The 27,956-nt window shown below is 38.0% G+C and overlaps 1 protein-coding gene across 3 annotated transcripts; it reads right to left on the reverse strand.

The window, feature by feature from the left end:
• Positions 1 to 388: 388 nt before the first annotated feature.
• On the reverse strand, positions 389 to 27,948 carry LOC122670152 (probable choline kinase 2). 3 transcript variants are annotated; one of them, XM_043867141.1, is made up of 9 exons: positions 27,816 to 27,948; positions 24,084 to 24,524; positions 20,961 to 21,082; positions 20,669 to 20,864; positions 14,217 to 14,334; positions 14,031 to 14,078; positions 13,349 to 13,449; positions 1,009 to 1,124; positions 389 to 635 (listed from the first exon to the last, which is right to left on the reverse strand). In XM_043867141.1, exons 2-8 carry the CDS (start codon positions 24,435 to 24,437, stop codon positions 1,011 to 1,013), a joined length of 1,053 nt encoding a protein of 350 aa, XP_043723076.1. In that variant the 5' UTR covers positions 24,438 to 24,524; positions 27,816 to 27,948; the 3' UTR covers positions 389 to 635; positions 1,009 to 1,010. The 3 variants fall into 3 exon arrangements, with proteins under 3 accessions (XP_043723076.1, XP_043723073.1, XP_043723075.1); XM_043867138.1 differs by having other exon boundaries at positions 27,772 to 27,854; XM_043867140.1 differs by having other exon boundaries at positions 985 to 1,124; positions 27,772 to 27,854.
• Positions 27,949 to 27,956: the final 8 nt, after the last annotated feature.

The raw sequence follows: 27,956 nt of genomic DNA on the forward strand, positions 1-27,956 counted from the left end.
ATCAAGTTTTTTGCATATTTCAAGTTTATTTGGCCGGCTCTGCCGCCTTTAACTTTGCATAGTTTTATCAAGTTTTCCTTACATATTTTTATACTTGGTCGGCACAGCCGCCTACTTGATCACAGCAGAAGACTACCTGCAAAACGGTTACCCCCTCTGAGTGTGATAAAGGATCCATACTGGATCATCAGCACCTGCTAGCACTCACACAAGTGTTTATTTGCAAGTTTACATAGTTTTCTATTTTACATCACACACAGACCGCACAATTGTAGTATTCGATCCTCTCTTATTTCAGTACTATTGGCCAACAACTCTCTAGAGTTGAAAGCCAGTTCCATATATATATATATGCATATATTTACACAGTCCTCAGCACCAACTATTTACTGATATATTCTCTCCAAGTGGCACCTGTTCTAAGATGAGAGTTTTGTAATGAAAGAATTCATCATCCCTTGATATGAAGAGACAACTCAACCTAGAGGGATATGCAAAATCTGCAAACACTCAAACAGCTGGTTACTAAGAATTTCACACCCAAGTCCTTAAGTCCAGCACCATCTTGTGCAAAGGCAACTGGGAGTAGTCATCGCAAGTCAAATTAGTGCAGCGAATGACCTTGCAATGCTTTCCTGCTCATGTTGACTGGGAGCAAATCAATCATGGTAGAAGTGTCATATGAATCTAGGGAAAAATTCCACATCCATTTTTTACTTGGACCAGCAACCAGTTGGGTTTGAGCCAACTCTTCGGAGCTTAACTAACTATCACCTGCTCTGCCTTAAGTAAGATGGATGGTGGTGGTGGGGAGAGAGAGAGAGAGCACACCTATACATCTGGGTTTTCAAAATTCTGTTAACCCAAAAACAATTTGGGTGCACCACAGTATGAGTCTAATTCCCCCACCCCCAACACGCACACACAAAAAAAAGAAAAAGAAAAAGAAAATGCACTACCAAATAAAACAACAGAAGTACTAAGTGGTGTTAAACATTTGATTGGCACCTTCATGGGGGCTGCACCGCAGATGAACCCAAAAGTGATGGCTTCATTAACCAGTACTGTCGAAACCTCTGCCTTGCATATTCCATGTAATCAAAGTCAATTTTGTTAACATGTCCCTGCAAACAAGGAAGGTAAAACAGGGGGGTCAAGACAAAACTGCAAATAATCAAACGAGGATTTAGTTTCTTCTTCCTAGCATATGCGCATGCCAATCAATACACGTGCTCCATCTCTTTAATCAAGACGCAAGTAACAAACAATAAGCATGGCAAAAGTCAGAAAGCAAACAAGTTCCAATAATGATGTGTAGACGTTAAAAGAGTTTGATTTTTTGTGCATCACCCCTACTGGGAGGCAACCCTTTTGAGTGATGAAAATAGAATCGGCTAAGCCATGCAGATTATGCAGTTTCTAAAATTAAGTTGTAAAAAAAAAAGAAATTTAATTGATAAATATCATTGTGCAACATGCTGTGGATTTGCTGAATTCAAATAATAATATATCCAGTCTGATGGGGAGAAACAAGTGGATTTCATTAGCTCCTCTTTACTTTTTACTGTGATTGTAGATGTCTGACGTAGGACATCAAAATAACGTGGATGTATATATATGTGAGAGAGAGAGAGAGAGAGAAAGAGATCTTATGAGAAAGCCACTGAAAATGAGCAAAAAAGATGTCACTTTTTCCTATGCCAGTACAGCTATCACCAAGAAAACTCCAATCATCCAAATACAGTTGGCTACATTACCTGCCTAACAACCTTCTCCATGTTGTGTGTTCATTTGACGGACAAAGCATTATTTTTGGCCATTGCAAATGCCAGTAATAAATGTACTCTCTACCATGAGAGATAACATGGCAAACGCAGAACATTAACCGGATAAAGGACCCAATGGAATTCCCGTAAAGGTTTGGAAGGGATTAACAGTTAGTAAATTAACTTGGTTAACAAAGTTAATTAATAAAATTATGAACACAAGAAAAATGCTAGATGAACAGAGAAGAAGCATTGCGGTACCTATTTATAAATATATAGGTAATTTGCATCCCAGGAACCTTAAATTTGACAATTTGTCATCCGAGGTACTTTGTTTCTCGATTTTGAACCCACATACCCAAAACCATTAACCTTAACCAAAATAGGTTAACCTGAGGGTAAGTTTACAAAAATGCCCATCAATTACATCAGTTAAGCTGAGCTCTTCAGCCATCATCATATGGAGTTAGGGAACTTGCCAAGAAACTCAGAGCTCCACCTGATTCTTGTTGAAACTTGAAAGTGGAACTCTAATATCTAATGATCTTCTTCATCAATGGAAGACGAGAATGGATGGGACTCTATAACTCTATACCTAACGGAAGAATTAAACAGCGCAAATTACTATCACTCCCATATACTTACCCTGTATTTACTCTATCTCCCCTACCTAAACTTATTTCTGAATCCCCAAGAAAAACAAACTTCCACTTCTCTTCCTCCCCTGATAATTTAAAATCCTTCAATTACCATTGGCCCCCTCCCGTAGCACCCTCCGGCACTCCACCTTCACCCCACCATGGGTCCACGACCCCCACGACCCACCTCCAATCCCTTGCCCTCCGCCCTTTACATCTCCCCCCCTGTCTGCCCCTGCCTCCCCATCCGCACCCACCCCCACCTCTGCCTCCGGACCCTGACCCAGCCCCTGCCTTCCTACCCCACACGGCCGCACCCATCCCCACCATACGGTGGCCTCTCACCACAGGGTCTGTAAACATCTCAACTTCAGACACCTCAATGGCAGTCACCTTTCCTATCTGTCTGCATTCTATTCACAAGACCTAGAATGAATCAGAAAATTCATTACACCAATCTATTTCATTAAACAAATTCATCAATTAAGTCACAAATGAAGGAGACAATCTCTCCAAAAAAAAATGAAAATCTCATTGCTAAAATCAGAAGTCAAAGACGATGAGACTCAGAAACGAAATCAACAATGCTCATGAAAAGTAAAATGCTGTCGGTGTCTTCATCGAATCACTGATCAGCAGAACATTACCAATTGAAGGGAAGAAAATGTAACATCATTCACAAATACCAAAATAAGCATCGACAAGTTCTTTTTATCAACAACAACAACTCAGCCTCATCCCAACTGAGTAGGCTAAATGGATCCTTACCCTCCAATCAGCTCTATTCAAGATCATACTTGATACAAGGCCTAAGCTATGCATGTCTTTCCTCACTACTTCTCCCAGAGTCATTTTAGGTCTACCCTTGGCTCTTTTAGCTCCTTCAATATTGAATCAAATCACTCCTCTGCACTGGAGCATCTAAAGGCCTCCATTGAACATGGCCATGCTACCTCAAACAACTTTCTTGTAGCTTATCATGTATTGAAGCTACTCCCAAATTAGCTCTATTTTGATCATTCCTTACTTTATCCTTCCTACTTTTTCCACACATCCATCTCAACATCCTCATCTCAGCTACACTGAGTTTATCACTATGATGCTTCTTAACTACCAAACATTCTGCAACATACATCATAGTTGGTCGTATGATTATCCTATAAAATCTTCCTTTTAAGTTTTAAAGGAATACATCGATCATACAATACTCCAAACGCACCTCTCCACTTCATCCATCCTATTTTAATTCTCTGTGAAACATCATCCTCTATATCACCTATCTTATTTATGATTGAGACCAGATACCTAAAATAATCACTTTATGGAATCTCCATCTCATCAATTTCCACCACCTCATTATCTATCCTTGTAACCAAAGTTAAAAACGATATACTCTGTTTCTGTTCTACTTATCTTATAAAAGATGATCCACATAACTCCAACTTGGCATTAATCCTTGCTTTTGTCTCATCCACCAAAACAATATCATCAATAAAAAGCATACACCAAGGAACCTGATCTTGAATGTCTCTGGTAATAGCATTCTGTAGAAAACCTAGGACCTGTAACCAGTAACTTTAGAGAGGAGAAAAGAGAGAAGAGAAGATGGAAGACGAATAGATTGTGATGCTTGAGTTATCTTATTAATCAGACAAGCCCTCTATTTATAATAACTGAGAAAGATAAAATAGGACAGAATTGCCCCTAATCTAATCTAGCCGACTCAATTAGAAGAGTAGGCAGTACAAAATGAAATAATAAGTAAACAACCTAAAAGGACCAGAATACCCCCACGGTATTCTGGTGTACATTATTCAACACATTCTATGATAAGCGCAAACAAATAATGTCTTAAAGTTGATCGTTGATGTAACCTCATTGTAAATAGGAATTCACTACCTTGACCAGTTGACCCCCCACAGTTCTTACACTAGTCACCCCAATGACCCCACCATTATGCATATCTTTAACTATGTCCACATATTTACTTGAATCACTTGTTTTCTCTAGTGCTTAGCATATTAACTCTCTAGGGACTCTGTCATAAGTTTATTCTAGGTCAATAAAGACCATATGGAGATCCTTCTTGCAATATCTAAATCTTTCCATGAATCTCCTGAGTAAATAGCTTCTAGCGTGGATCTTCCTGGCATAAACCAAATATGTTCTACGTAATAGTAGTTTTTTTTTTTTTTTTTGTCTCAAGCAAGTTTCAATAACTCTCTCCCATAATTTCATAGCATGATTCATTAGTTTTATGCCTCTATAGTTATTACAGATCTAAATATCATCCTTATTTTTATATATCAGAACCACAATGCTTCTCCTCCATTCATCTAGCATTTTCCTTGAACTTGGTTAGCCAAGATAAACCACAGTTTCCTAAGCTCTTCCACACTTCTATTGGGAACCCATCTGGACCTTGTGCCGTGTCTATTTTCATCCTCCTTAAAGCTTCTTTTACTTCAGGCATCCTAATTTTTCGCATATATCTACGACATGTGGTGTCTTGGTGGGTAATGCAGCCTTCCGGGACACTTACTCAAAATGTCTTCATTTAGTAGGTTGTAGAAATAATATTTCCATCTCTCCTTAATGTCCTCATCCCTTATTAGTACTTTACCATCTTAACTTTTAATACATCTAACATGGTCGGAACCTCTATTCTTCCTTTCACTCATTTTAGCTATCTTATAGATAACTTTTTCCACTTCTTTTGTGCTCAGATTGTTATGAAGATCATCATATTTCTTTGCTCTTGATTTTCCACAATCTTCTTAGCTTTATTTCTAGAAAATTTATATCTTTTAGATTCTCTACATCCTTAGTCCTTTTCTATATCTTAAAACTAGCTTTCTTAGCCTTAATGGTTGCTTAAACCTCCTCATTCCACCACCAACTCTCCTTAGAGGAATGGCATTTTCTTTTCTACTCTCCTAGGACATCTTTCACAACCTTTTTAATACAAGCAGTCGTCTCGTTTCACATTGTATTAGTGTCACCATCAAAGTCTCATTAATGGGGGACCAGAAAGGAGAAAATAGAATCCATAAAGGAAATCAGAATTGCATGGGAAAGAGAAGAAACCGTGAGAAGAAGAAGAGGGGGGAAAAGAGAAGGAGGAGGAGGGGGGGGGGAAGAAGGAGAGTGCACACACACACAGCCAGAAACTCAATTCATTCTTTCATTATTCAATCTGTTCCACATTCCTTCTCAAAATATAGTCTTTTAAAAACTCAAAATTAAAAAATATAATGAAGAAAATAACACCCTAACAACTACTTCTACACCAATAACTGCCAAATAACTCTAAAAGTAAAAGTTAAAATATAAATAAACTAAATGCAGGGCTGGTAGGGCTTGGGCTTGGGCTTGAGCTGGTATCCCTTGGAGTATTTAATTGAGCCTGGGCTAGGGCTAGTAGGAGCAGCCCCCAAAAATCCTGCATCAATCATCCTCCTTGTTTGAGTAATTTATCAGCAAATGATTTCATGATATCTCCTTTTATTCATCAAAAAAAAAAAAAAAGATATCTCCTTTTAAGCTCCACCACCTTATCTTAGGGCAAGCAAGCTCACCTTTCTTATGATTCGGCATAATGAGATACACATCCAACCTATCAGACCTTCTAGTTAGAAAGAAATCTATTTGGCTGCTATGAAGCCCACTTTTGAAGGTAACTAAATGCTCCTCTCTTTTCAAAGTATGTGTTCACAATGGAATCATAAGCCATAACAAAATCTAAAACTGAAGTCCTCTCCTCATTCCTCTCTCCAAAACCATATCCTCTAGCTCTATGTACCCCTTCATAACTTCTACGATCTCTCCCAACATGTCCATCAGATCACCCTCCATAATAATCTTCTGTCCTTGACTAATACCTTGCACAAAACTACCCATGTGTTCCCAAAATTGTAATTTACCACTTTCATCCAATCTTACTTGGGGTTAATTATATTGACAACCTCTTTCTCCAACATAATCCTAATGGATATAATCCTATCACCAAATTTTTTAACATCCACCACATTATTCTTTAAATCTTTATCCACTACTATGACCGCTCCACTTCTATTACTTTTATCCTCTGTATACTAAATTTTAAAATCATTGAACTCCTTAGTTTTTTTACCCCTCCATCTAATCTTTTTAATACAAGTTATGTTAATCCTTCTTCTCCTATAAGTTCATAACTTCTATCGATTCTAGACTCTTACTCATTAAAGACCTATGTTCCAAGATGCTAATCTAATCCTACGCTTTTAGACTAGCTTCTTTACCAGCACTCATCCATGGTTAGAGAACCCTTGCCTACTTATCATCACATCCGGGCGACCCCTGCACACTATTCAGTACACCAGGGTCTAAGTGTAGCGCGTCGCTTACGGGGGACACCCTAGCATAAGGTCGAGAATATAAGGTTCTAGAATCCACGTAAAAAGGGTTTGGCTAAAGTTTTTTTTGGTGCCGGCTGCCAACCTGACGCACTCAACTCAACTCTGCGTTATCCCAACTAAATAAGGTCGGCTACATAGGTCCTTTTTCTCCAATCGGCTCTATTCAAAGCTGTTAAGAATGGCTCAAGTTCACCATGATAGGGGGAGTCCCTATCGTGGCTAGACTATTAAATTTGTTCCTATTAGCTTTCCTAGTTAGAGTTAGCTTTCTATTTTTGTGTTTATTCCTAGGACTATGATTCCTAGTTGGAGTCTTAGCTTAAATAGTTTAGTTAGGTTTCTATTTTTGTGTTTATTCCTAGGACTCTAGGACTCCTAGTTGGGGTCTGAGATTGGAGTCCTACTTTTGTAATCTTCTTCTATTTCTGGTTATATAAATACAACTAGTGGGGGGGGGGGGGGCAGATATCTTTCGATCTGCTCTCTTTCTCAGCAGTCTCGATTTCTTCTCTCTCTTTCCTCTCTGTGGTTACTGGTATTCAAACACTGATAATGTTATATGGTATTAGAGCTTGAATACCATTAATCAATATCACTTCTATTGGTATTTTGAGTTTCATTTAGGGTTTTTCATCAACTACTGGGTGCAGCACCTATGCTGCCTATCTGCTGCATTATACCCTAGTTTGTGATGATATAACAATTCAACAAGGGTCTTCTACTACTGCCTATGAAGTGTTGAAGATTCTCCTGCTTCAGTCTGGTTTACTACAAGCATTCTGGTCTGTGGTTACTACTTCTGGATTTTTTTTTTTTCTCTGCAATTTGGGGATCTTCAATTACTTGTTACTACACCTGCTGATTTGCATCAATCTTGAAGAATCAGTTCCTCTTCACTATACCAGACCCGATCCAAGTCTGAGAACAATCTGGTGGTTTGATCTACTGCAATCAAAGGTTACCTACTGCCTTCTGCTATACTCTGTTTTCTGGAATTAATCCAGACGTTGATATTTTATTTACTGATCTGTTTATCCCAATATTTTGGGACTGGATTCTCCGTTCCTAGAGGAGACTATGATCTGCCCTTCAGGAGTATTCACATCCTGGTACTGTACATTCTCAAATCTTGAAGATACAGGTCTCGGTTTGAGTATCACTACTGCTGCCGAGCTAGTCTGCTTGGTTCTTATCTATTGTTCTACTGTGTTACATGCTGCCTTCGATACCTATTCTACCAGTTTGCATGATGGCAGATCCCAAGGCTCTAGCTGACAATATTCACATTCAGATTACAAGTATCAAACTTAATGGTGTGTCTAATTATTTATTATGGGCCCAAGCTGTTCAGGTCTACATCCATGCAAAAGATAAGATGAAATATCTCACCTCTGATCCGCCACCTGCTGATTCCAAGGAACCCAATGTAATTGCTGCCTATGAAGAATGCATGCGTGAAAATTCTACTCTAAAGATCTGGTTGTGGAATAGCATGGAACCTACCATCGTAGCAAACTTTATGTTTCATACTACTGCAAAGGGAGTTTGGGATGATCTGAAAGAGACCTTTTCTCAAGACAAGAATATATCCCAAACCTATGATCTCTATGAGAAGATGTTCAACTTCAAGCAAGGTGATAAGTACTTACTGAGTATTTCAGCACCTATAAGGGAATTATTGAGGAGCTCCAGGATCATCAACCACTTACTACTGATTTGAAGAAGTTAAAAGTCCAATGTGCTAAGTACTATATTGCGAAGTTTCTAGCAGGACTTCATCCTGACTATCAGGCTGTCAAAGGCCAACTTCTTACTGGTGAAAAGGTACCTTCCCTGAATGAAACCTTCTCTCGTCTTCAACAATTGGTAACTACTCCCAAAGTTTATCCTTCCCCTACTTCTCGGAAAGTTCAGTTTTTACAGCTAACAGAGGATCAGGTAATTCTTATTAAAGGTAGAGGCCATGGTCATGGTTGTAATTCCAATGGGCAGCAAACTGACAAGTCTTCTCGTTACTGTTCTTATTGCAACAAACAAAATCATATCGTTGACACATGTTGGGCCAAACATGGTCGACCTGACTAGGCTAATGAATTAGCTAATTCAGCCATCACTGATACTTCTACTGACCACGTACACATCAGTGACACCACAACTCCTCCTGGGGCATCTACCACTACACCTGTTTCTCGTGATGATTACAATCAATTACTGAAACGGCTTCAACTTCTTGAGTCATCAGCTTCTACCTCTACTGCTACCTTAGCACATACAGGTAATTCCTCCTCCTTTACCACCACTCCTTGGATTATTGACTCTGGAGCATCCTCTCATATGACAAGTAAATCTCACTTATTTACTTCGATATCCTCCACTTCTCATCCTGCTCCTGTTATTTTTGTTGATGGTTCTTCTACTCATATTGCTGGTCATGGTACAGTATCTCTTACGGCATCTATGACCCTTTCTTCTGTTCTTCATGTTCCTAAATTACCCCTTAGTCTTTTATCTGTTAGCCAACTTACTAAATCTCTTAATTGTTCTTTACCTTCTATCCTTCTTATTGTGTTTTTCAGGACCTTCAGACCAGGAGGACGATTGGTGGCGATCTTGAGCAGGCTGGACTGTACTACATGGATGGCAACGGCCCATCTACTACAGTTACTACCTCTACTGGTGGCACTTCTCCACTTCAGTGGCATTTCGTCTGGGTCATTTAACTCTGTCCAAATTTCAGTTGCTTATTCCATATTGCAAAGCCATTTCCAGGCTCGAGTGTGAAGCATGTAAACTAAGCAAACATCATCATTCGTTGTTTCCTCCTCACAGTGGTCCTAAGAGTCTGTCTTTGTTTTCTTTAGTTTATTCAGATATTTGGGGACCATGTCATGTCAGTAATCGATTAGGATTTTCTTATTTTGTTACATTTGTAGATGATTATTCCCGCTTGACATAGGTTTATTTGTTTAAAGATCGTTCTGAATTTCTTACTATTTTTCAGCTTTTTTATCAAGAAATAAAGACTCAATTTGGTACTTCTATTAAGGTTTTCAGATCTGATCATACACGCAATGGGAAATCTCTCAGTTTTGTTTAACTAATGAGATGATTTACCAAACAAGCTGTTCATACACTCCTCAACAAAATGTCATAGATGGCATTGCGCTCTATGGATCTCATCCATCCCAAACCAATTTTGCTTCTATGTGTTGTTTAACTTCTAGTAGATCAAATTAAGAATTCTAATTAAGACAATTTAATTTTCAGCATTCACTATATATGCAGATAAAAAAAACAAAGACTTACAGAATATCAAAGAGGTTCGAAGGAGTGCCTAAGCTGACCATACTTCCAAATTGCTCCTCCTCTCCCTAATCACTCTGAAGAGGGCACACTTATTTGGCTTTATGCCTGGTAGATCCACAACAGATGCTATCTACTTACTGAGGAGGCTCATGGAAAGATATAGAGATAACAAGAAGGATCTCCATATGGTCTTTATTGACTTGGAAAAAGCTTATGACCGAGTCCCCAGAGATCTAATCCAACATGTTCTAGTGAAGAGAGGGGTGACGAGTAAATTTGTGGAGGTAATTAAAGATATGTATGAGGGCATGGTGACTAGTGTGAGATCTGTGGGAGGTCAGGGCAAGGAATACCCAATCACGATTGGGTTACATCAGGGGTCAGCCTTAAGCCCTTATCTATTTACACTTATCATGGACGATCTAACCAAGAGCATCCAAGACGAGGTCCCGTGGTATATGCTCTTCGCCGATGATATCGTTTTGGTGGATGAGACTAAAGCAGGGATTAACGCCAAGTTAGAGCTGTGGAGATCAACCTTGGAAACAAGAGGCTTTAAGATTAGTAGAACGAAGATTGAGTATATGAGGTGTAATTTTAGTCTTACTATATTGGATTCTGACATGGTGCGAATTGAAGAAAAAGAGATACTGCAAAGTGACTATTTTAGACACCTGGGGTCAATCATAAGTACAGAGAGTGTCATAGATGGTGATGTTTCGCAGAGAATTAAAGTGGGATGGATGAAGTGGAGAAGTGTGTCCGGAGTGTTGTATGACGGACGTATTCCTTTAAAGCTTAGACGAAGTTCTATAGGACTGTTGTTCGACCTACTATGATGTATGGGGCCGAATGTTGGGCAGTTAAAAAATGTCATATTGAGAAGCTTTGTGTAGCAGAGATGAGGATGTTAAGATGGATGTATGAAAAAACTAGGAAGGATAAAGTAAGGAACGAACGTTTTAGAGTGAACTTGGGAGTTGCCCCGATCAATGACAAGCTCAGAGAGAGTCGTTTGAGGTGGTATGGTCATGTGCAACAGAGGCCTAGGGACGCCCCAGTAAGGAGGAGTGATATGATCCCAATTGAAGGAGCTAAAAGAGCTAGGGGCAGGCCAAAAATGACCATAGGAGAAGTTGTGAGGAAGGACATGAATAGTCTAGGTCTTGTACCAAGTATGACCTCAGATAGAGCCTATTGGAGGGCAAGGATCCATGTTGTAAACCCCATCTAGCTAAGATTCTCCTGACTGACTGGGTTGTGCCTCTTTCCTCTTACTTTAATGTTTCACCTCTCATTTTTCTTTCATTTTCCATCTTCCTTTGTTGTTTTCTTTTTTCTTTTTTGATCTCATTTTCCATTTTAATTTTTTTAATCTCATTTTCCTTTTGTTTAGACCGCAGTTTCCCTACTTTGTCTATTTGGATCCATGTAGCCGACCCCATTAAGTTGGGATAAGGCTGAGTTTGTTGTTGTTGTATTTATTCCATCCCATTAGGCATTATATAGTCAGTTTCAATTTCGAATAGATTTTCTTGCATTATAAATTTAAGAAAAGAGGTAAAAGGAAACAAAGACAAATGTTTCGTGAATCATTCACACATGGCTGCCCAAACCACACAGGAAGGACGCATGTCAACACCACCAACTCCACTTATTTGCAGACGAAAGAGCTGAGGCGGTCTTAGGGGAAGCACCCTTCTTCTTTTTTTTTTTCTAATGTAAATGAGGCCTTAGGTCTGGCTGTGGCTCTCCACGGTTGACACATAGAAATGTGTCAATGGGGTGATGGTGGTGCAGGCGGGTTTGCAAGGAGGGTGAGGTGGGGTTGCTGGGGAGGGAGGAGAGAGTAGTTGCTCCAGAGGAAGAAGAAGAGGAAAGAAGAAGAGAGAGATAAGGATGTTGGAGGTATTCTAGGTTTTTTTCATTTACGTTTTTTATTTTCTCATATGGGGATTTGGTAAATCTTCTCATGATTGTAACTTGTGATTGTAAAATATAATTTATACTTACCAATTTTGTAAATCTTTTTGCTATCTAGTAGATCTAGGCAATTCCCCCTTTGTTTAATTCTATATAAACACTATGTAAGCCAACGATTCTTGGTTGGAATGGGTTGAATGAAACTGTTGGCACACTGCTAAGAGCTCTGTCGTGTTTTCCTTATTCTCACTCATCTTCTCTCTTTGACTCGATTCCAGTCCTCCATCTCAGGTCAAACTTCAACTAATATTTTCTTCCTCTTTCTCTGTTGCTGTCTTATCGAATCCCTTGATCTCTCTGTTGAGAATTCCAAGTTTAGATTGTCAACTTCTGCTGGGCAAATTGCTGGGAAAGAGTTCTTTGATTCCTTCATCTCTATTCTATTGGGCTTGAAATTCTAGGTATAAGCTTCACATCTGTAGATTATTCTACTCTTAGGGTGTCGTTTCCAAAGAACACCAGTACTGTGAAGAACATAACCTGCAATCAAAGGGTTTGAACTTCTGTCTGGGTTCATTACAGAAAATTTAATTATTTTTCCGGGAGATTACTTGGTCTGGTGTTGGGCGCAGTTGAGGAGGTTGGAAGTTGAGACTTTAACATCAAATCCATCAACAAATTGGATCCTTGGGAGAGAGGTTATTGCTACCACGAGTTGGTTCCCCTTTCCACTGGATTCTGAAGTCGGGAGGTAGGGAATGATAAGCCTTAGTTTTTTTATAAATAAGGACTGTTGTTTATCAAACTCCCATAAAAGCCCTCATTTCTTTAAGTTATTTCTGTTGTTTCTCCCTTCTATTTTAAGTGGCAGAAAACCCATCTCTTTCAACTTAATTACCAATTAGTCTCAATATCTATTTATCTTGCCCAAACGAGTCTTGAACTTCCATTTATTTTATGAGATTGCCACTGCTCCTTTGAAATAGATTTATCAGTTAACCGTGGGCCCATAGCGATCCAAATTTGAAGGTTTTTGGACCCATAATCGCATCACAAAGCTTCAAAAGTATAACTTTTAGTAACAAATGTAATTCTGGGCTACAAGTAATAAACTAACACCATCTCTAATGAAGAATAATCTAAAACCAAGGCAAAAGTGAACTCAATATACAAAATAGAAATAAATCTGAGTCAATCCAACCTAAATCTTAACTCAACTGCCATAATATCCCTAAAACTTGAAGTATGTAGGAGAAAGGACAGAGAATGTAGTCATGGAACCAACTTAAAAAATGCAGTAAATAATGAAAGCACGTACCGAAATAATTCCCCATAAGCCCCAGACTAGATGGCTTGCAAGACCATACTTTTCTATATCTTGGACTAGCCGTTCCACCTCAAGCTCACTGGGATGACCCCCTACAAACAGATATCACCGTAATCTCATAACAGGGCTGGGCTTTAAGGCCATGATAGTAGATTTTTGAAATAAAGACAGTTGCATCCATCACATTGTTCTGAGGGTTTTCATCCATTGAACAAAAGAAAGGGGATACAACTGCTTTATCTTTACGAGAACAAAACACCATGACAAATATACCTTATCAACTAAATACTTCCTAATAAAGATGTAAAAAACTGCAAGCCTTTTATATTCAACAATCAGTGGTCATTCTCCACTCCAGTTTCTAGAATCCAAAAAAACATCAAGAGGCAGTAAACTGTAGAGTTCAAATGATTAACTGATAATGGGGAATGACCCACTTGCTCATAACTTAACTAGTTTCAGAATCCAATGTGCAAAATTGACTGACTGGTTGTCAGCCAACATTAAAAAAATAAAACAAAACAGAAAGAAAAAGAAAAGAAATTCATCAGCAATGAATCAACCAACACCTTAATTTATACTGAACTTTAGACACCTAACATAAACATAGTCTAACATGTTAATCATCTCATACAATTCGATGCAACATCGAATAAACCAACAAACGACTTACCAGAAGAACTCAGGTATATATGCACAAATCTTTTGCGTTCCTCCAAACCTGTTGCCATGAAGGCCAAATAAAAATTTTAGTTAATTTAGATCTGGCATGGAATCCAAGCTCAACTAGTGTAGCATTTCCTTGAACAAAATGGAAGCACTGAACCACATAAAGAATTGAATCTGGAAAGATGTGCACCTGGGTATTTATCGAAGTCCATAATATGAGGCGTTTCTGTATGATAGTCAGCAGCCATCTCACAAAAGTGATTTGCTATATCATAGGCCACAGGGTTGTAACTTGTGTACTCATAGTCCTACAAAAGAGGGAGAATTTAGATATGTACTACACTTTCAGTATCATAAAGTCTCCCATATGTTTCTTCAGAATCACAAATTCCCTATACGTTTATTCCTGAGCATTCAGGGGTAGATGACAGAAAACAAATAGGATATAGTTAATTAACTGGTTTCAGCTGTGTACATTATGAGTTAGGACCCTCCCCAGACCCCGCAATGGCGGGAGCCTCGTGCACTGGGTATGCCCTTTTATTTCAGTTGTTGCCATTCGCAATGACTCCCAGATTCAACAGGGTTCCTATATGTGCCAACTTGATTGAGGATGTTTTGGAAAACTGGGCAGATGTAGGGATATTAGGTATGTCGAGGAGGATATTCCAGTTGAGCTAATAGATACAACTCAACTCAGCTCATAGATCTCTCGATGAAATCATCAGTGAGAGAGAGAGAGAGAGAGAGCATAAAAACTCTTACAATAATCACTTGATAAAAAGAGTGAAGAAAGATAGAGAAGAAAAGAAAAAGAATAAGAGAAAGACAGCTAGTATGTTTTCCCTAGTTACATCCTTTATTTATACGAGGGGTTGGCCAAAATATCCCTTGCAAATACAATAGTATGACCAAAACAAAATATCACATACAATATAAATACCATAACATCCATGAAACTATGCTTATTATAATATTAACTCATGCACTACTGAGCCCCTTTGTAAATGTTTGTTAATTATTCCTTGGTCTTCACACATAGACTACAAGCATATCAATAGTTAATCTTCTCTTCAATAACGTCTGTCAATCTACTGGTGCTTAGTTCTGTCATCCAGCATGGAGCTGTAAGCAATACTAATGGCAGGCTTCTCGTAACAATGTAAGCTCATCGAAGCAGGAATCACAATCTCAACTACTTGCAGAAGTATTGCTAATAAGTAATATGCCATTGCCTTGAATCCTGAAACTGTATTGAACCTCATACAACTTATTGCTTCACTTATCAAGGTGTAAGATTAATCCAACAAGAGTTCTAATACCACTAGGCAGATAGTACATTGATACAACTAACTAAAAGAAGACTAGTTGTAAAATTTGGCACATGTGAAATAGAGACAAGTGGTGAAAGAGTGAAATGCACTACCCTTTCCTGAAATAGAAGAGACTCCCATCAAAAAGTCCAACTTTATACCAAACTATGAAGTTTGGGAAGAATGACATGCAATTGATGAAGCAACAGAAAGAGTAATTAAGTGTGAACTTGAGCCTCCAAAGCCCTTGGATGACCTCTCTTCCGACTTCCCACCAGTGGTGGACCATAGCCATGACAACCAGAGAGATCCCAGCATTTCTCCTTCCTATGCCTCGACAACTAACAATTTTCATACACTTTGGTTCCAAATTTTAAAAAACCGTCATCCTTAGTTAACCTTCTAGATAACTTGAAACCAGAAACCATGTCTAGATTTTTATTACCTTACCAGACTTTCAAATTGAAATTCGGAATATATTTCGCCACAATCTGGCTCATTTTGGTTGAAAATACTTTGAATGATCTTTCTACTAAATTTCAGCAAATTTCAATGAAATTCGATGAAACAAGGATACTTTGACCAAAAGCCCTAACCTTATGCATTATAAGTTGATCTTAACATTGAAGATTGGTTTTCATTAGGCACTGCATTTTTTTTTTGGGAGTGCTATACATTTAGAATTTTTTATATTTTGATTATTAATTTGATGACCAAACATTGTTCATGATACTGTCCACGTGAACAGTGTCACAGCCTATATTTACCTTATGTGGGGATGCTTTTTCAGAAGATCTTGTGGGCCCATCAAGTGGAGAAAGCTTCTATCCTAATGCTGCCAAAGTTTAGATTCTATTTTCATATTTAGAAAGTAGGATTAAGTTTCTATTTCCTTAAGTTTCTAATTTCAGTTTGTTACTATTTTTATTTTGTTCTCTAAAATAGAAGTTTCTATTTTGATGTATGGCAGCTAGATTTTATAGGAAGTTTCTATTTTATGGGTTTTATGAATTAGTAGTTTCCTTTTAAGGATTCTTTGGTTTCTTAATTAGATTGGGACTGGGTTCCTTGTAACTGGGTTATTATAAATAAGATTATGAGGCCAAGCAGAAGAGGATAGAGATTGAAGAGAAAAGAGTTATGGTTAAAGCTGTGAGACGCGGAAACAGTGAGAGGCCGTGTGTGAGAGACCCTGGGTGAGAGGATGATGGGTTGAGAGAGCTGATCCTATTCCCCCTTCTATATCCCTTTCTTCTTCTTTTCCTTATCCTTTATGTTCTCCTTCATATGTAAACAGTAAAATAGCAATAGAAAAAGAGTTTCAGTTATTTAATTTTGTTCCTTTTATTGTATTAATCCTGCTGTAATCGATCTCTCGCTGGTTTCCCTGGTTCAAGGTCGACTTTTGCATTATAATTATACAATTTTAAAATTATTGCAACCATATGTTAGATTAGGACAATAAGGTTAAAAATGTATCTTTCCTCATAATATTGACACTACATTTTATTGTACTTATAGCAACGATTAATATAATCGACAAACCTATTGATGCAGATAAAACACAATTGGGCTTATTTTAAATAGAAATAAGCTTTGGGTTGGGTTATATACGTGTTGGGATTTTGAACCAATCTTTTTTCATTGTAATCGGCCACTTTAATGGACCTATAATATGGGTAGAAGCTACGCCTACGAAAATTAACTAGCAGCAAGTTTTTTTATTTAAGTTTTTTAAGTTGTTTAATTCAGTCTAAAGACCTCTGTCTCGCGTAGAGGGTTTGCTTTTAAGTTTCCTATTTGCTATGTAAGTGTGTAGACAAGTCACTTATATGGGTAGGGACCTTTCTCTTTCAAAAAGACTGCTTGTAGGCTGTTGCCAACGAATTGATGAATGAAGTTTATGGCTTTGCCTCTTTTTCTGCTAAGAAATTTTCCCACCAGTCTTTGATACTCCTGCACCAATTAATGGATGACCGCTGTCATCCCCTAGTTTGTGATTTGGATCAATAGAAGACTTAGCACATTTGCAACCCAACATCCCTATCTCTTTCAAGAGATCTAACACATACTTCATTTGACAATATGAACACCCTTTCTTCACCTAGACAATTCAATTCCGAAGAAATACTTTAAAGTACTAAGGTCTTTGATCTCAAATTGTTGGGCTAGGTAAGTTTTGAGCCTCCCCACTTCTTCTTGATCATTTCCAATTTCTACAATGTCATCCACATAGACAATTAAGGCTGCGATTTTACCACTGCCTTGTTTGGTGGACAAAGTGTGGCCAGCTTGGCTTTGAGTGTATCCATTTCTTACTACTTGTTTGAATCTCTCAAACCAAGCTTTTGGAGACTATTTGAGACAATGGAGAGCCTTCTTCAACCTGCCCACCTTCACTTTTGTTATGGGAAATTTGAAACCAAGAGGTACTTGTATATACACTCCCTCTTGCAAGTCACCATGAAGAAAAGCATTTTTTACATCTAAATGGTACAAGTGCCAATCCTGATTCACTGCTAAGGATAAGAGAACTATTATGGAGTTAATTTTAGCATATGTTTCTTGATAATCAACTCCATACCATAGTTGTCAAGGCAGCAAGGCAACCCAAAGCGCTGGAGGGGCGTCTAAGCGCTTAGGCGACAAGGCACCCGCCTAGGTGACCAAGGCGCTCCCAGGTGTTATTTTTTATTTCCCCCTTTTCTAACATTATTTAGTATGCTACAATATATACCTTATATCAACAAAAATCAACATTAAGCCTCCTCAAGTAATCAAAAATCCACATTAAGCCACATCAAGTCATAAAAAATCAACATTAAGTCACATGAAGTCATCAAAAATCAATATTAAGCCACATTAAGTCATAAAAAATCAACATAGAACTAGAAGACAACAGAACTGAAGAAGCAAGCTATTGGATGTATGAAACAATCAAACATACATTTGGTTTATACTGTTCTTAGAAGATATGATCTTCTCTATTAGTAATTAAATTGCTCTCGATTTAGAGAAATGTTTTGTTCTCTACGAAGTTTGACTAGTCAAATGATTTTATTTTTACATGAGACTTTTAGTATTAGGTAGAGCACAAAACCAGCTTTCCAACAAATCAAGAATTGCTTAAATCTGATTTATATTAAAGAAGTTACGTTCAGGTCAAACCTTATTTGGTATGCGCGAATGTTGTCAAAATCGCTCAGAATGGAAAAAAAAAATTTAGATATCAAAACAAATGAATATTTTACTGCACTTTTGGTTTTTAATAATGTTTTACTATATTAAGATTTATAGAATTTTTAGATTTGAGAAAAACCCCAGAATTAGAAAGTTGAAAATTTTACCTACCATCGAAAATCTAGTTTTTGTTCTTGAACTGGGGAGTTGACTTTTTATCCTTTTCAAATTTGATTTTTTAACTATTTTTTTTGAATTCAAATAGGAGGTATTTGCTTATTTATGAATAATATCTTAAGTAAATGAAATACCAAATATAAAAACATTTACTTAACTGGTATTTGGCATAAATAAGTATCAGAACCTGGTTCGATACCAATTAAACCAGTGCAAGGCATCCTACAATAAGGCGGCAGCTGCCTAGGCACCTAGAAATCTGCCTGGATGCCTAGGCGACGCCTTGACAACTATGCTCCATACACCTGATTGTATCCATCAGCCACCAGTCTAGCCATTTATCTCTCTTAAAAAAATGTCATCCAAATGATGTTTAACAGAGAAGACCGACCTGCATCTCAGGAACACGTCCTTCTAAAAGATCAATCATCTCCCAAGCACCATTCTTCTCAAATGCCTTCATCTCCCCACATATGGCTTGATGCAGGGCCATCGGCAGCCCTACCAGCCCCAGCCCAGATGAGGTACCAGCTTAGGCCCAGGCCCAGGCCTTATCAACCCCCTGGCTAAGCCTGCGGCCCAGCCCAACCAGCCAAGCCCAGACCTAGCATGGTCTGGCCAGGCCTAGCCTGCGTGCAGTTTCTGTAAGGGCCAATGTGTGGCCCAGTTTTTTTATTTAGTCTCTTGTTTTTTTTTTCTTTTGTCTTTCAAATATCGAGGTAGTTAGTTGTCTTTTCATATTCCAAGGAAGCATTAAGTGCCTTCCATTATCAGTTTTCAAAGTCTTGTTTGTAGTTCCTATATCTTGGGAATAGCTTTCTAGGTCTTGGGAATAGTTTCTATGTTTAGGAATTTTTCTCTATGTATGGGGAATTCCAAAAGATTTTTGGAATTCTAAGGGTCTCTTTAATGACTATTTTGCTGTATTCAAGATTTCTATCTCTATATAATGCAAGTCTTGGAGCAATTTCACTGGCCTAAGGTGAGCATTGTTGAAAAACTCATCAATTGGCCTGTTGATCATGTGGAGAAGAAGCTTTTAGGGCGCGTCACCTAGGCAACTCCCAAGCGACTAAGGCTGACCACCTAACGTCCTATGATCGGACCATAAATAAGTTATAGTGATTTATACTTCAAAACTGCATTTTACAGATATCCTAAACATTTCTATGCGTATCTTGCATCTCTCCTATACAATACGATACATCTCCTAAAATCACCCCTCCGATACGATACCTGATACCGATACTTAAAACCTTGCCTAAACAGCCAGATTGTGTTAGAACTTAGAATAAACTAAGAGACTTTGGTTCTCCTAATTTGAAGGTTGAGGAGCTTAGAGCATTCAGTGAATCACCTGACTGGCAGCTGTGTGGGCAGCTTTCCAAATATAAGGTGGATGCATAGCTCTTAATTTTACATAAATCTATAATCAGGTATCACGTTAATCAGATGTCATATGCAATTTTTTTGTGAATTTCTTTCAGGAATCTTTAAAAAATAAAGTAGAAGGCGTCAAATTGCTTAGTTGTTGAATGAAGCTTCTTTGGTTGTTTTATCCACTAAAATGGTGATCCATTTGGTTGTGGTGATATATTGGGTATCTTTTTGTGCTCAGTTGGAGTAGCACCTTCACAGCTATCAAGTACCAATATTTAGTGGGTGATAAATGGAAGCCACATACAACTAAGTACATGGAAGGTAAGAGGTTGGAATAATAGTAACCAGCCTGTTCTCCTTATTAATCATTGTGTTTCCGTGATGATATCACTATCTTGGATTCTCGTGTATATATTATTTTTTCCTTGCAACCATTTCTCCATTATAGCTAAATTCCTCCTATATATCATAGAGGTAAAGCTATATTCCGTCTTTCAGATAAAGTCAACAGGATAGCAATTTTCATTAACAAATAATAGCCATGTGTGGGAAACTTTATACATAATTAAGCAACATAGTATGTGAAACTTACAATTATAGTTACTGACATGGTCTTTTCCTCGATCATTATGTTTCCATACTGCAAATCATTGTGGCAAAACCCTATATGTTGATCGTTTCCTGACAACTTCTTTTCTAAATCCGAGATTTCCTCATCCATGGTATCCAAACAGAAAGAGTTAGCTTCTTCAGGGGTACTCAAATGTTTGGCTGCGCTAAGCCAGTTTCTGGGAGGGAAAAGAAAAAAAGAAAAAAAGAAGCACTAAGCTTAGATCTAGCAATAAATGGAAAAACACAGAAAATTGGTTCAGAATTATACATACTTCATTCTATCCCAGAGGATTACATTCTTTGAACCGGGCATGTCAAGATCATGGAACTCCTTTAATTTAGCTGCTATTAGAGCTGATATTTCTGGGTTGCGGAAGTCAGGTGCCGATAGTGTCTGAGACCACATAACAGGAACGAGAAGGTAATATCAGTCAGAAGCACATATAAATCTCAAATCTCTGGTGAAAAAAGATGAAAAGGTCATGGATGAAATCAAGAAACTCCAAGTCAAACAATAGAAAAACACATGAACATTGAGAAAATCCATGGCTTTCAGCTTCAGTAACCATATTTATTAAAGAGAAAAGGGAAAAAAAGAAGTCCATGAATGAAAGACTTTAAGGCAGCAAGATAAAGCTTAATGGCTCCAGTGACTAAGAATAGAGGAAGAAATGGACAGGAAAAAGGGAAATCCTCCACTAAACAACAAAAGGTTACATGACAAATATAGAAAATCCTTAATTTTCAGCTACAAATAGAACCATGGAGAAAGACCCAGCATCTATTCTGATGATGTAATGGCATAAATTGTCTCTTACACAACTTAATCCGACTTAAACTTTCTTAGTAAATTTAATGTAACTTAAAAACCAAAAATGAACACATTTTCTATTTTAAACACGCTCACCAGAAACCCTATTAAATTGCTACTAAGAATTATAAATCTAGAACATTAAAGTCCTCTGAATCAATGATAAACTTACATACCACTGGCACTGGGAAAAGATCGAAGAATTTAGAAGAACAGAGTGAAGCTTAGTGGACACTACTATTTGTTCCCTTTTCCTTTCTGTGTATTATTCTAACCTCACAGCCCTACCAAAAAGTATGTGAATCATTCAAGCTCCATTGTACATTCTCATGATATCTATAGAGAGGATTTATCAGTCTCTTTAGTGCAAGGTTCATTCAGCTGAATACTTAAGTTCTATTAGAAGTTGGAGTGTGAAGCAAAATAGAAACTGGAATAAAAAATAAAAGCTTAGTGTGTAGAGACCAAACCAGCCGGCAGAACTTCACCAAATTTGGATCGAGTGAAGAAGGTATTGAGGGGGTTGTATGCTCCAAATATCAGCCAATTCTAATGGCTGGTTGCAGAGTTATGATCTTCACAAGTTGCAGCAGGAATAGACTGGTTGTTAAGACAATCGACTACTGGTTTGGGAGATTTATTGTATCCCTCAGATCTGCAGTCAGGTAACCTTCAAAGGCTGGTCGAGGTGGGGCTCTTGAGTGCCTGAAACAGTCCTTCAAATCTCACCCTGGTTGGGAGGAAGGGTGCTGAGATTAGGGTCTTCGAAACAGCAGAAGAGACTAAGAAACTGATGCAGCCGCAGGTGAGAAGTGGTCTTCTTTGCCTACAGCAACAGCAGATTCAGTTAATGTTTAGGATAATTTCTAGGTCGTCACAGATGTAGAAGCAGCACTTGGTTGCAGTCACACAAAAGCAGGAACAGTAAGGAATCGAGTAAGAGAAGAAGAGTGGGGTAGCAGGATGGGCTTTCTCAGCTCTGGGTCTCTCACCCACAGCTATCCCAGCTGTTGAAACAAGGAATTACTCCCATAATCGATGGCAAGCTTACAAAATAGAAAGTAAGAAAATAGAAACTCCCTAAAATAAAATAGGAAGTAGGAAAATTGAAACTACTAAGGTTTTATAGGATCCAGCGTTCTAAACAAATAAGGAAACAAAAATAGAAACTAACTAAAATTAGAAGCTACCTAATATACTTTCTAAAACTGAAAATAGAAACTAAACTATGGCAGCATTAGGAGGGTATCTTTCTCCACTTGATGGGCCCACAAGATCTTCTAAAAAATCAATTTCAAACACTGTTCACGTGAACAGTGTTTTAATCTTCAACTTGGGTCTTCTAGAAGGATTCCATCAAGGCAATATGGGCTGTGACATTGTTCACGTGAACAGTAATTCCTGACTCTTCTCTTTTTCATGCTTCGATCTACATCACCTTTTACCAACTAAAGCCGTGTTCGTAGTCAACCCAAAACAATTCATATCCTTTCTCACCACGTCGTCGCAAAAGTCTTTTTGTACCTCTAATCTGCATCACATCACTCCCCCTAACTGATGCGCTCAGGTTCTTATTTTTAGAATCCATTGTTTGGCAAATGTATTTTTACGAAGCAGGCTATCTACATGATGCACTAACCCTCCTCCTTTATTCTGGGTTTGAGATTTTAGTACACACTGGTGGAGTCTCCTAAATATAAACAAGTACAGAACTAAAACACTATCCGAAGACATTTAAGTAATGAGGATACAAATGCAATATGTACAGAAACATGGGCTTTCGGGACGTGAGTAAGAGCTACCATCAGCCTAAGAAACCCACATGCAGCCCTATGAAAGGCCTTCCTTTGACCATAAGTTTAGGACCACAATTAGAGCCATAGGAAGGCCCATGAGGGCTTGGAAGGAGACAGCAAACAGAACCTTTCCATGCTATAGTTTCAAGCTTTACTTCTGTATCACCTAAAACCTAAACCTGAAATAATCTTTTCTTGTTGGCGTGACTCCCAAACTCGTAGTTTATTACATAAAACTACTAACTTTTAAGTCTTTTGACTCAAGTATTTTAGATCTCACAAATTAGCTCCCCAAGGGACAGAAACAATTGCTACCATCTTATATCATTGTTCTCATACAGTAGTTTTGTATATTTAGATTCTAAAATTGGTAAGTTCGACCATCTAGGATCCAGCACTCTATAATCTAATGTGTGGAAATACATGACAAAAGAAAGGAAAAAAATTGTTATATTCTCAAAATAAAAATAAAGGGAGAGGGTTCCCTGAAGGTAATGTGCCCCCCCCTGCGCGGAAGCATAAACAAGGGCGGGATTTCCACCTTCCATGGGGGTGGAGCGGTCATTTTCCGGGATTTCCACCTGTCAGGGTTCTTTTTTCCAAAAATAAAATAGGCTTTTAGCAAAAAAAGGGGGGTAATGAAGAACAAAAAATAAAAATATTGAAAGGCGTGCAAATGCAAGCAAGCACAACACGCACGTATGCACAAACGCACACACACACAACATGAGAGAGAGAGAGAGAGAGAGAGAGAGAGTTCAACAACCACAATAGCAAACATCACATACCCGTGCATGAATGAACTCCTCAATCCGCCCACTAGGGAAACGACCTAGCAGACGAGGTCCCTGCCCCTGCTTTGAGATGAACTCAAAAGTTTGGATCTCATCATTCCGGTCAAAGAATATGTCCACACCTTCCCCATAAATCCGAACCAAAACCTTTCGGCTGGGTTCTCCAATTCTTGTTGGCCACTTGATCTGGTAGACCTTATTGGTGAATGCACCCTTTAGCGGGATCACCTGTAATGCATTTGAATCAATGATATCATCCCAACTAGAAGCCAATGACTGTAAAATACTCTTTGCTTCACCAGGGAGAGGATCTTCTCTATTCTTATCCATATCATCTACCACACCCATCTTTAAAGGTCCACCAGGTCTCCGAACATATGTAGGTGAAGACTTCCTCAGAGAATCAAAAGAACTCTTAACACAGCGACAATTGATCTGCAGGGAATATTGAAAAGGAAAACAATTGTTCCATGCTTACAAAGCTCAGAAAACAAATTCAATCATATACATCCTATCCGAAAAATATGCACTACATATGTTTTCAGAAATATTGGGAGGAGTTAGAGAGCAGGAAATACATTGATTTAAAAGATTTAAATTCTATTTTCAAATGGATGGTACTTTCAAATGAACATGTAACCACAAGCTATTAAATATCTCAATTTTTGGAATGAATGTAATTGAAATATCTGCAGATCAAAACCTCCCTGCCTAAATCTTTCTGAAGAGGGGAATAAGGCAAGGTGAATAAGTATATTTTCCACTTGGTTTAAATATTATACTCTTTTTCCATTAGTGATTTACACACTTGCAATCTAGGAATTTGATAGATTTAGAAGCACATATAAACAAAGCAAATGGAAATATCAGTTACATGGCTGCAAGTGAATGGTGATGCATAGGATTACAAAGTTGGTTAACTATCTCCTGGTATTTTATCATAATCTTCTTCACTTGTATCATTATATTCTACAGATGTCCTGTCAAGATTAAAATGAAATTAATACCAATGTAAATGCAGCTCTGGAAAATTTCCACTTTTTTAGTCTTACTCTTTTCTCCCTTTTCCCCTGATCAGTAAGAAGAAGAATATCGAAAAATCTTGACGCATACAAGGATTATAAAGATCCAGGGGCCTCAAAGACTGTTGAAGAACAGAAAAAGGAAAAGTAAGAGCAGAGAGAGAAATTGGTAAAGGTGCACCCTCACCTACATATCACCCAACACCAAAAAGATAACTCTTCAAAAGATTTCAAGAACTCAGTCCACCCCCTAAAACAGTCCCATCCAAGGTAAAGAACAAGAAAAGACAAGAAAAAAATGTAAGATAGCAGTCTTAGAACAAGCAGGGTCCTTTCTCTTTCAGCCCTGACCCCAGCCACGGCCCTCACCGGCTTGGCATCCAAAACCATACTGAGCCTAAGCAGCAAAGTCAAACTCATGGTGGCTATTTTCATTGTCAATTTTCCATAGCTAGACAGACAGCCAAATGCAAGCATATTTTGATTCTCCAACCCCTTTTCCACCACATGCTGCAAGTTGCTTCTTTCTTTTTAAGTCTTTTAGGAAACTAAATGCCATAAACTGCAGCTCTAGAGAATACCAAGCCTAGTCTCCTACCAACAGCATAGGCACACACAATTGGATAGAACCAACCCTAACTTCTTACCATCAAGAGGCATATTCAACTACTCTTATAATAGATCAACCTGGGTTACTTATTTGTAGATTCAGCATCCACTTTCTCCTCTTCGATTAGCTGCTAACTATTCTTGACAATGATGGCAAAAGCTCAAAGTAAGCTTTTCTTCTATTACTGGTTTTGAAGCTCAATGCCCAAAGTTTGATCCTTTCCTCAGCCAAGATGTATTGAGTAGGTGACTAATGACTCAGAATTACCAGTGAAGTTTGAAGAAGTACACATTTAGCATACAAAATTTGTTAAACTGCAATAGCTTTAGGATGAAAATCGGAGCTATCTTCTACAGTTTGATGTCTACATATTTATGCAGAGAAGGGACATTAGGAAGAATCCCCATTAGAGTTTGATTGTCAATCCAGTACTGTTATGATTAACTTGTTTCATTTTTATTGTCTCCTAGAAATTGAAATTATCTTTGGATCCATTTCTATCACTTTCCTTTAGGCCACTTCTTGGGAGAAAAAACTTATCCCTCTAGCATATATTTTGTTGCATTAAAAGGCTATTCAGTTTCATTCTGAAGAAATCCCACTGTTTTGGAGAGTTATTCTCAAAATATTGGCAAGGTAATCTGTAATGGGATTTCTAAGATGGTCTTATTAAGAAGTAGGACTAAATGGCTACTCATGACCCTACAAACTATTTAAAATTCTTTACAGGTAAGAACCTTATTATAAAAGACAAGAAGAGGTAAACAACTGAAAAGGAGTAGGCTAAAACAACCCAAGCAATAGGGAGGGGGGGAAAACTACATCTCGAAGCTACAACCTCTCACAGTGGATGGGAATGTCATAAAAAGCAATTGGGTCACACAACCCCTCATTTGGCCAATAAGACAGCCAAGTCATTCGCCAACAAGTGCAGAAGCATAATGGAATTATCAAGTGGTACAGATATGCTCGACAAAGATTGGGATCAGCTTTTTGGTGATTAGGAACCTAGCATTGCAGGAAATTAGGTAATTACCATCACTTTTCTTAGTGCTTAATTTGGATGCTCAAGGCTGGTAAATTTTAAAAATTTATTTGGTGGATTAAGTAATAAAATTGTGCCACAAGGTATTGGTTTTGGTGCAGAGTAAGCATTGTTGACAATTTATCCTGCCTTGTCAGTGGGATTTTCTTCTTCGAATTCCCTTCAGCTCAATTCCCATAAGCGTAACAGCATTTTTCAATCCCTTGCCTACATCGGAGCAGCTCTAAGTCATTGATAAATTGAGAGAAAATCATTTGAGGCATTGTCAATGTGGAATGAAGATCTTTGAATACACCATTAAACAAGGAAGAATTACAAACAGAGGCAAGCAAACAAGTCATGTGGATGGAGTTCATGCCCATACAATATAGTCAGGATCAGAACACCATCTCCCTCTGGACAGAATAAAGTAGCATCCCCTGGATATAATCCCCGAAAAAAGGCAGAAAATCCAGTTTAAGTTATGGTGGTCTACATAGACAATTTGTCGAACAAATCGACATCACAACCAATTCACTATTTCTTTTTAATTATTTTCAACAAGCTATGAGCTGGAGGGCCCTCGGATTGCCCTTGGAAATTCATTAATAGATATTTGACCGAAAAAAAAAAAACAATTCACTTATTATGCACCAGTATTTGCATTATCTATTACTGTTAGTTTGTTGCCATTGTTTTGGTTACCTTTACTCAACAATACTTACGTAATTAATTACCAATTCCTAGTATATTAACCTTATTTTTTTTTAATATTGAATACTTGAAGATCATACAACAGAGAAAAACATACAACACCAGGACAAACCAAATCATTCAGCAACAGGAAATGGAGAAAAACTTGCAGAGAGGCATTAGTTTATGTTTAAATCTGATATCCAAATAAACAAGCTAAGACAGCCCAACAAATTAAAGAAACGCATAAAAAAAAGAATGAGAAGGAAAACCATAGAAAGAAGCCCTAATCGAGGGAAGAACCAATAAAATGAAGATTCCGAATCCAGATACCTTCACCTATTCTTGAATCGAATACAGATCAAATGGCTTCTCACCTCTATGAACCGAAAGCTAATATTGATACGGAACCATTCATGTATTGCCGGTGTCGAATCTAGGTAAGGGAAGCGTCGACACGCCGTGGGTGAATCGGTGGGTTGGAACCTCCTGAAGAGTGAGATGTGGCAGTGGAGGTG

This window comes from Telopea speciosissima, chromosome 7 (assembly GCF_018873765.1).
Source record: "Telopea speciosissima isolate NSW1024214 ecotype Mountain lineage chromosome 7, Tspe_v1, whole genome shotgun sequence".
Taxonomy (NCBI): domain Eukaryota; kingdom Viridiplantae; phylum Streptophyta; class Magnoliopsida; order Proteales; family Proteaceae; genus Telopea; species Telopea speciosissima.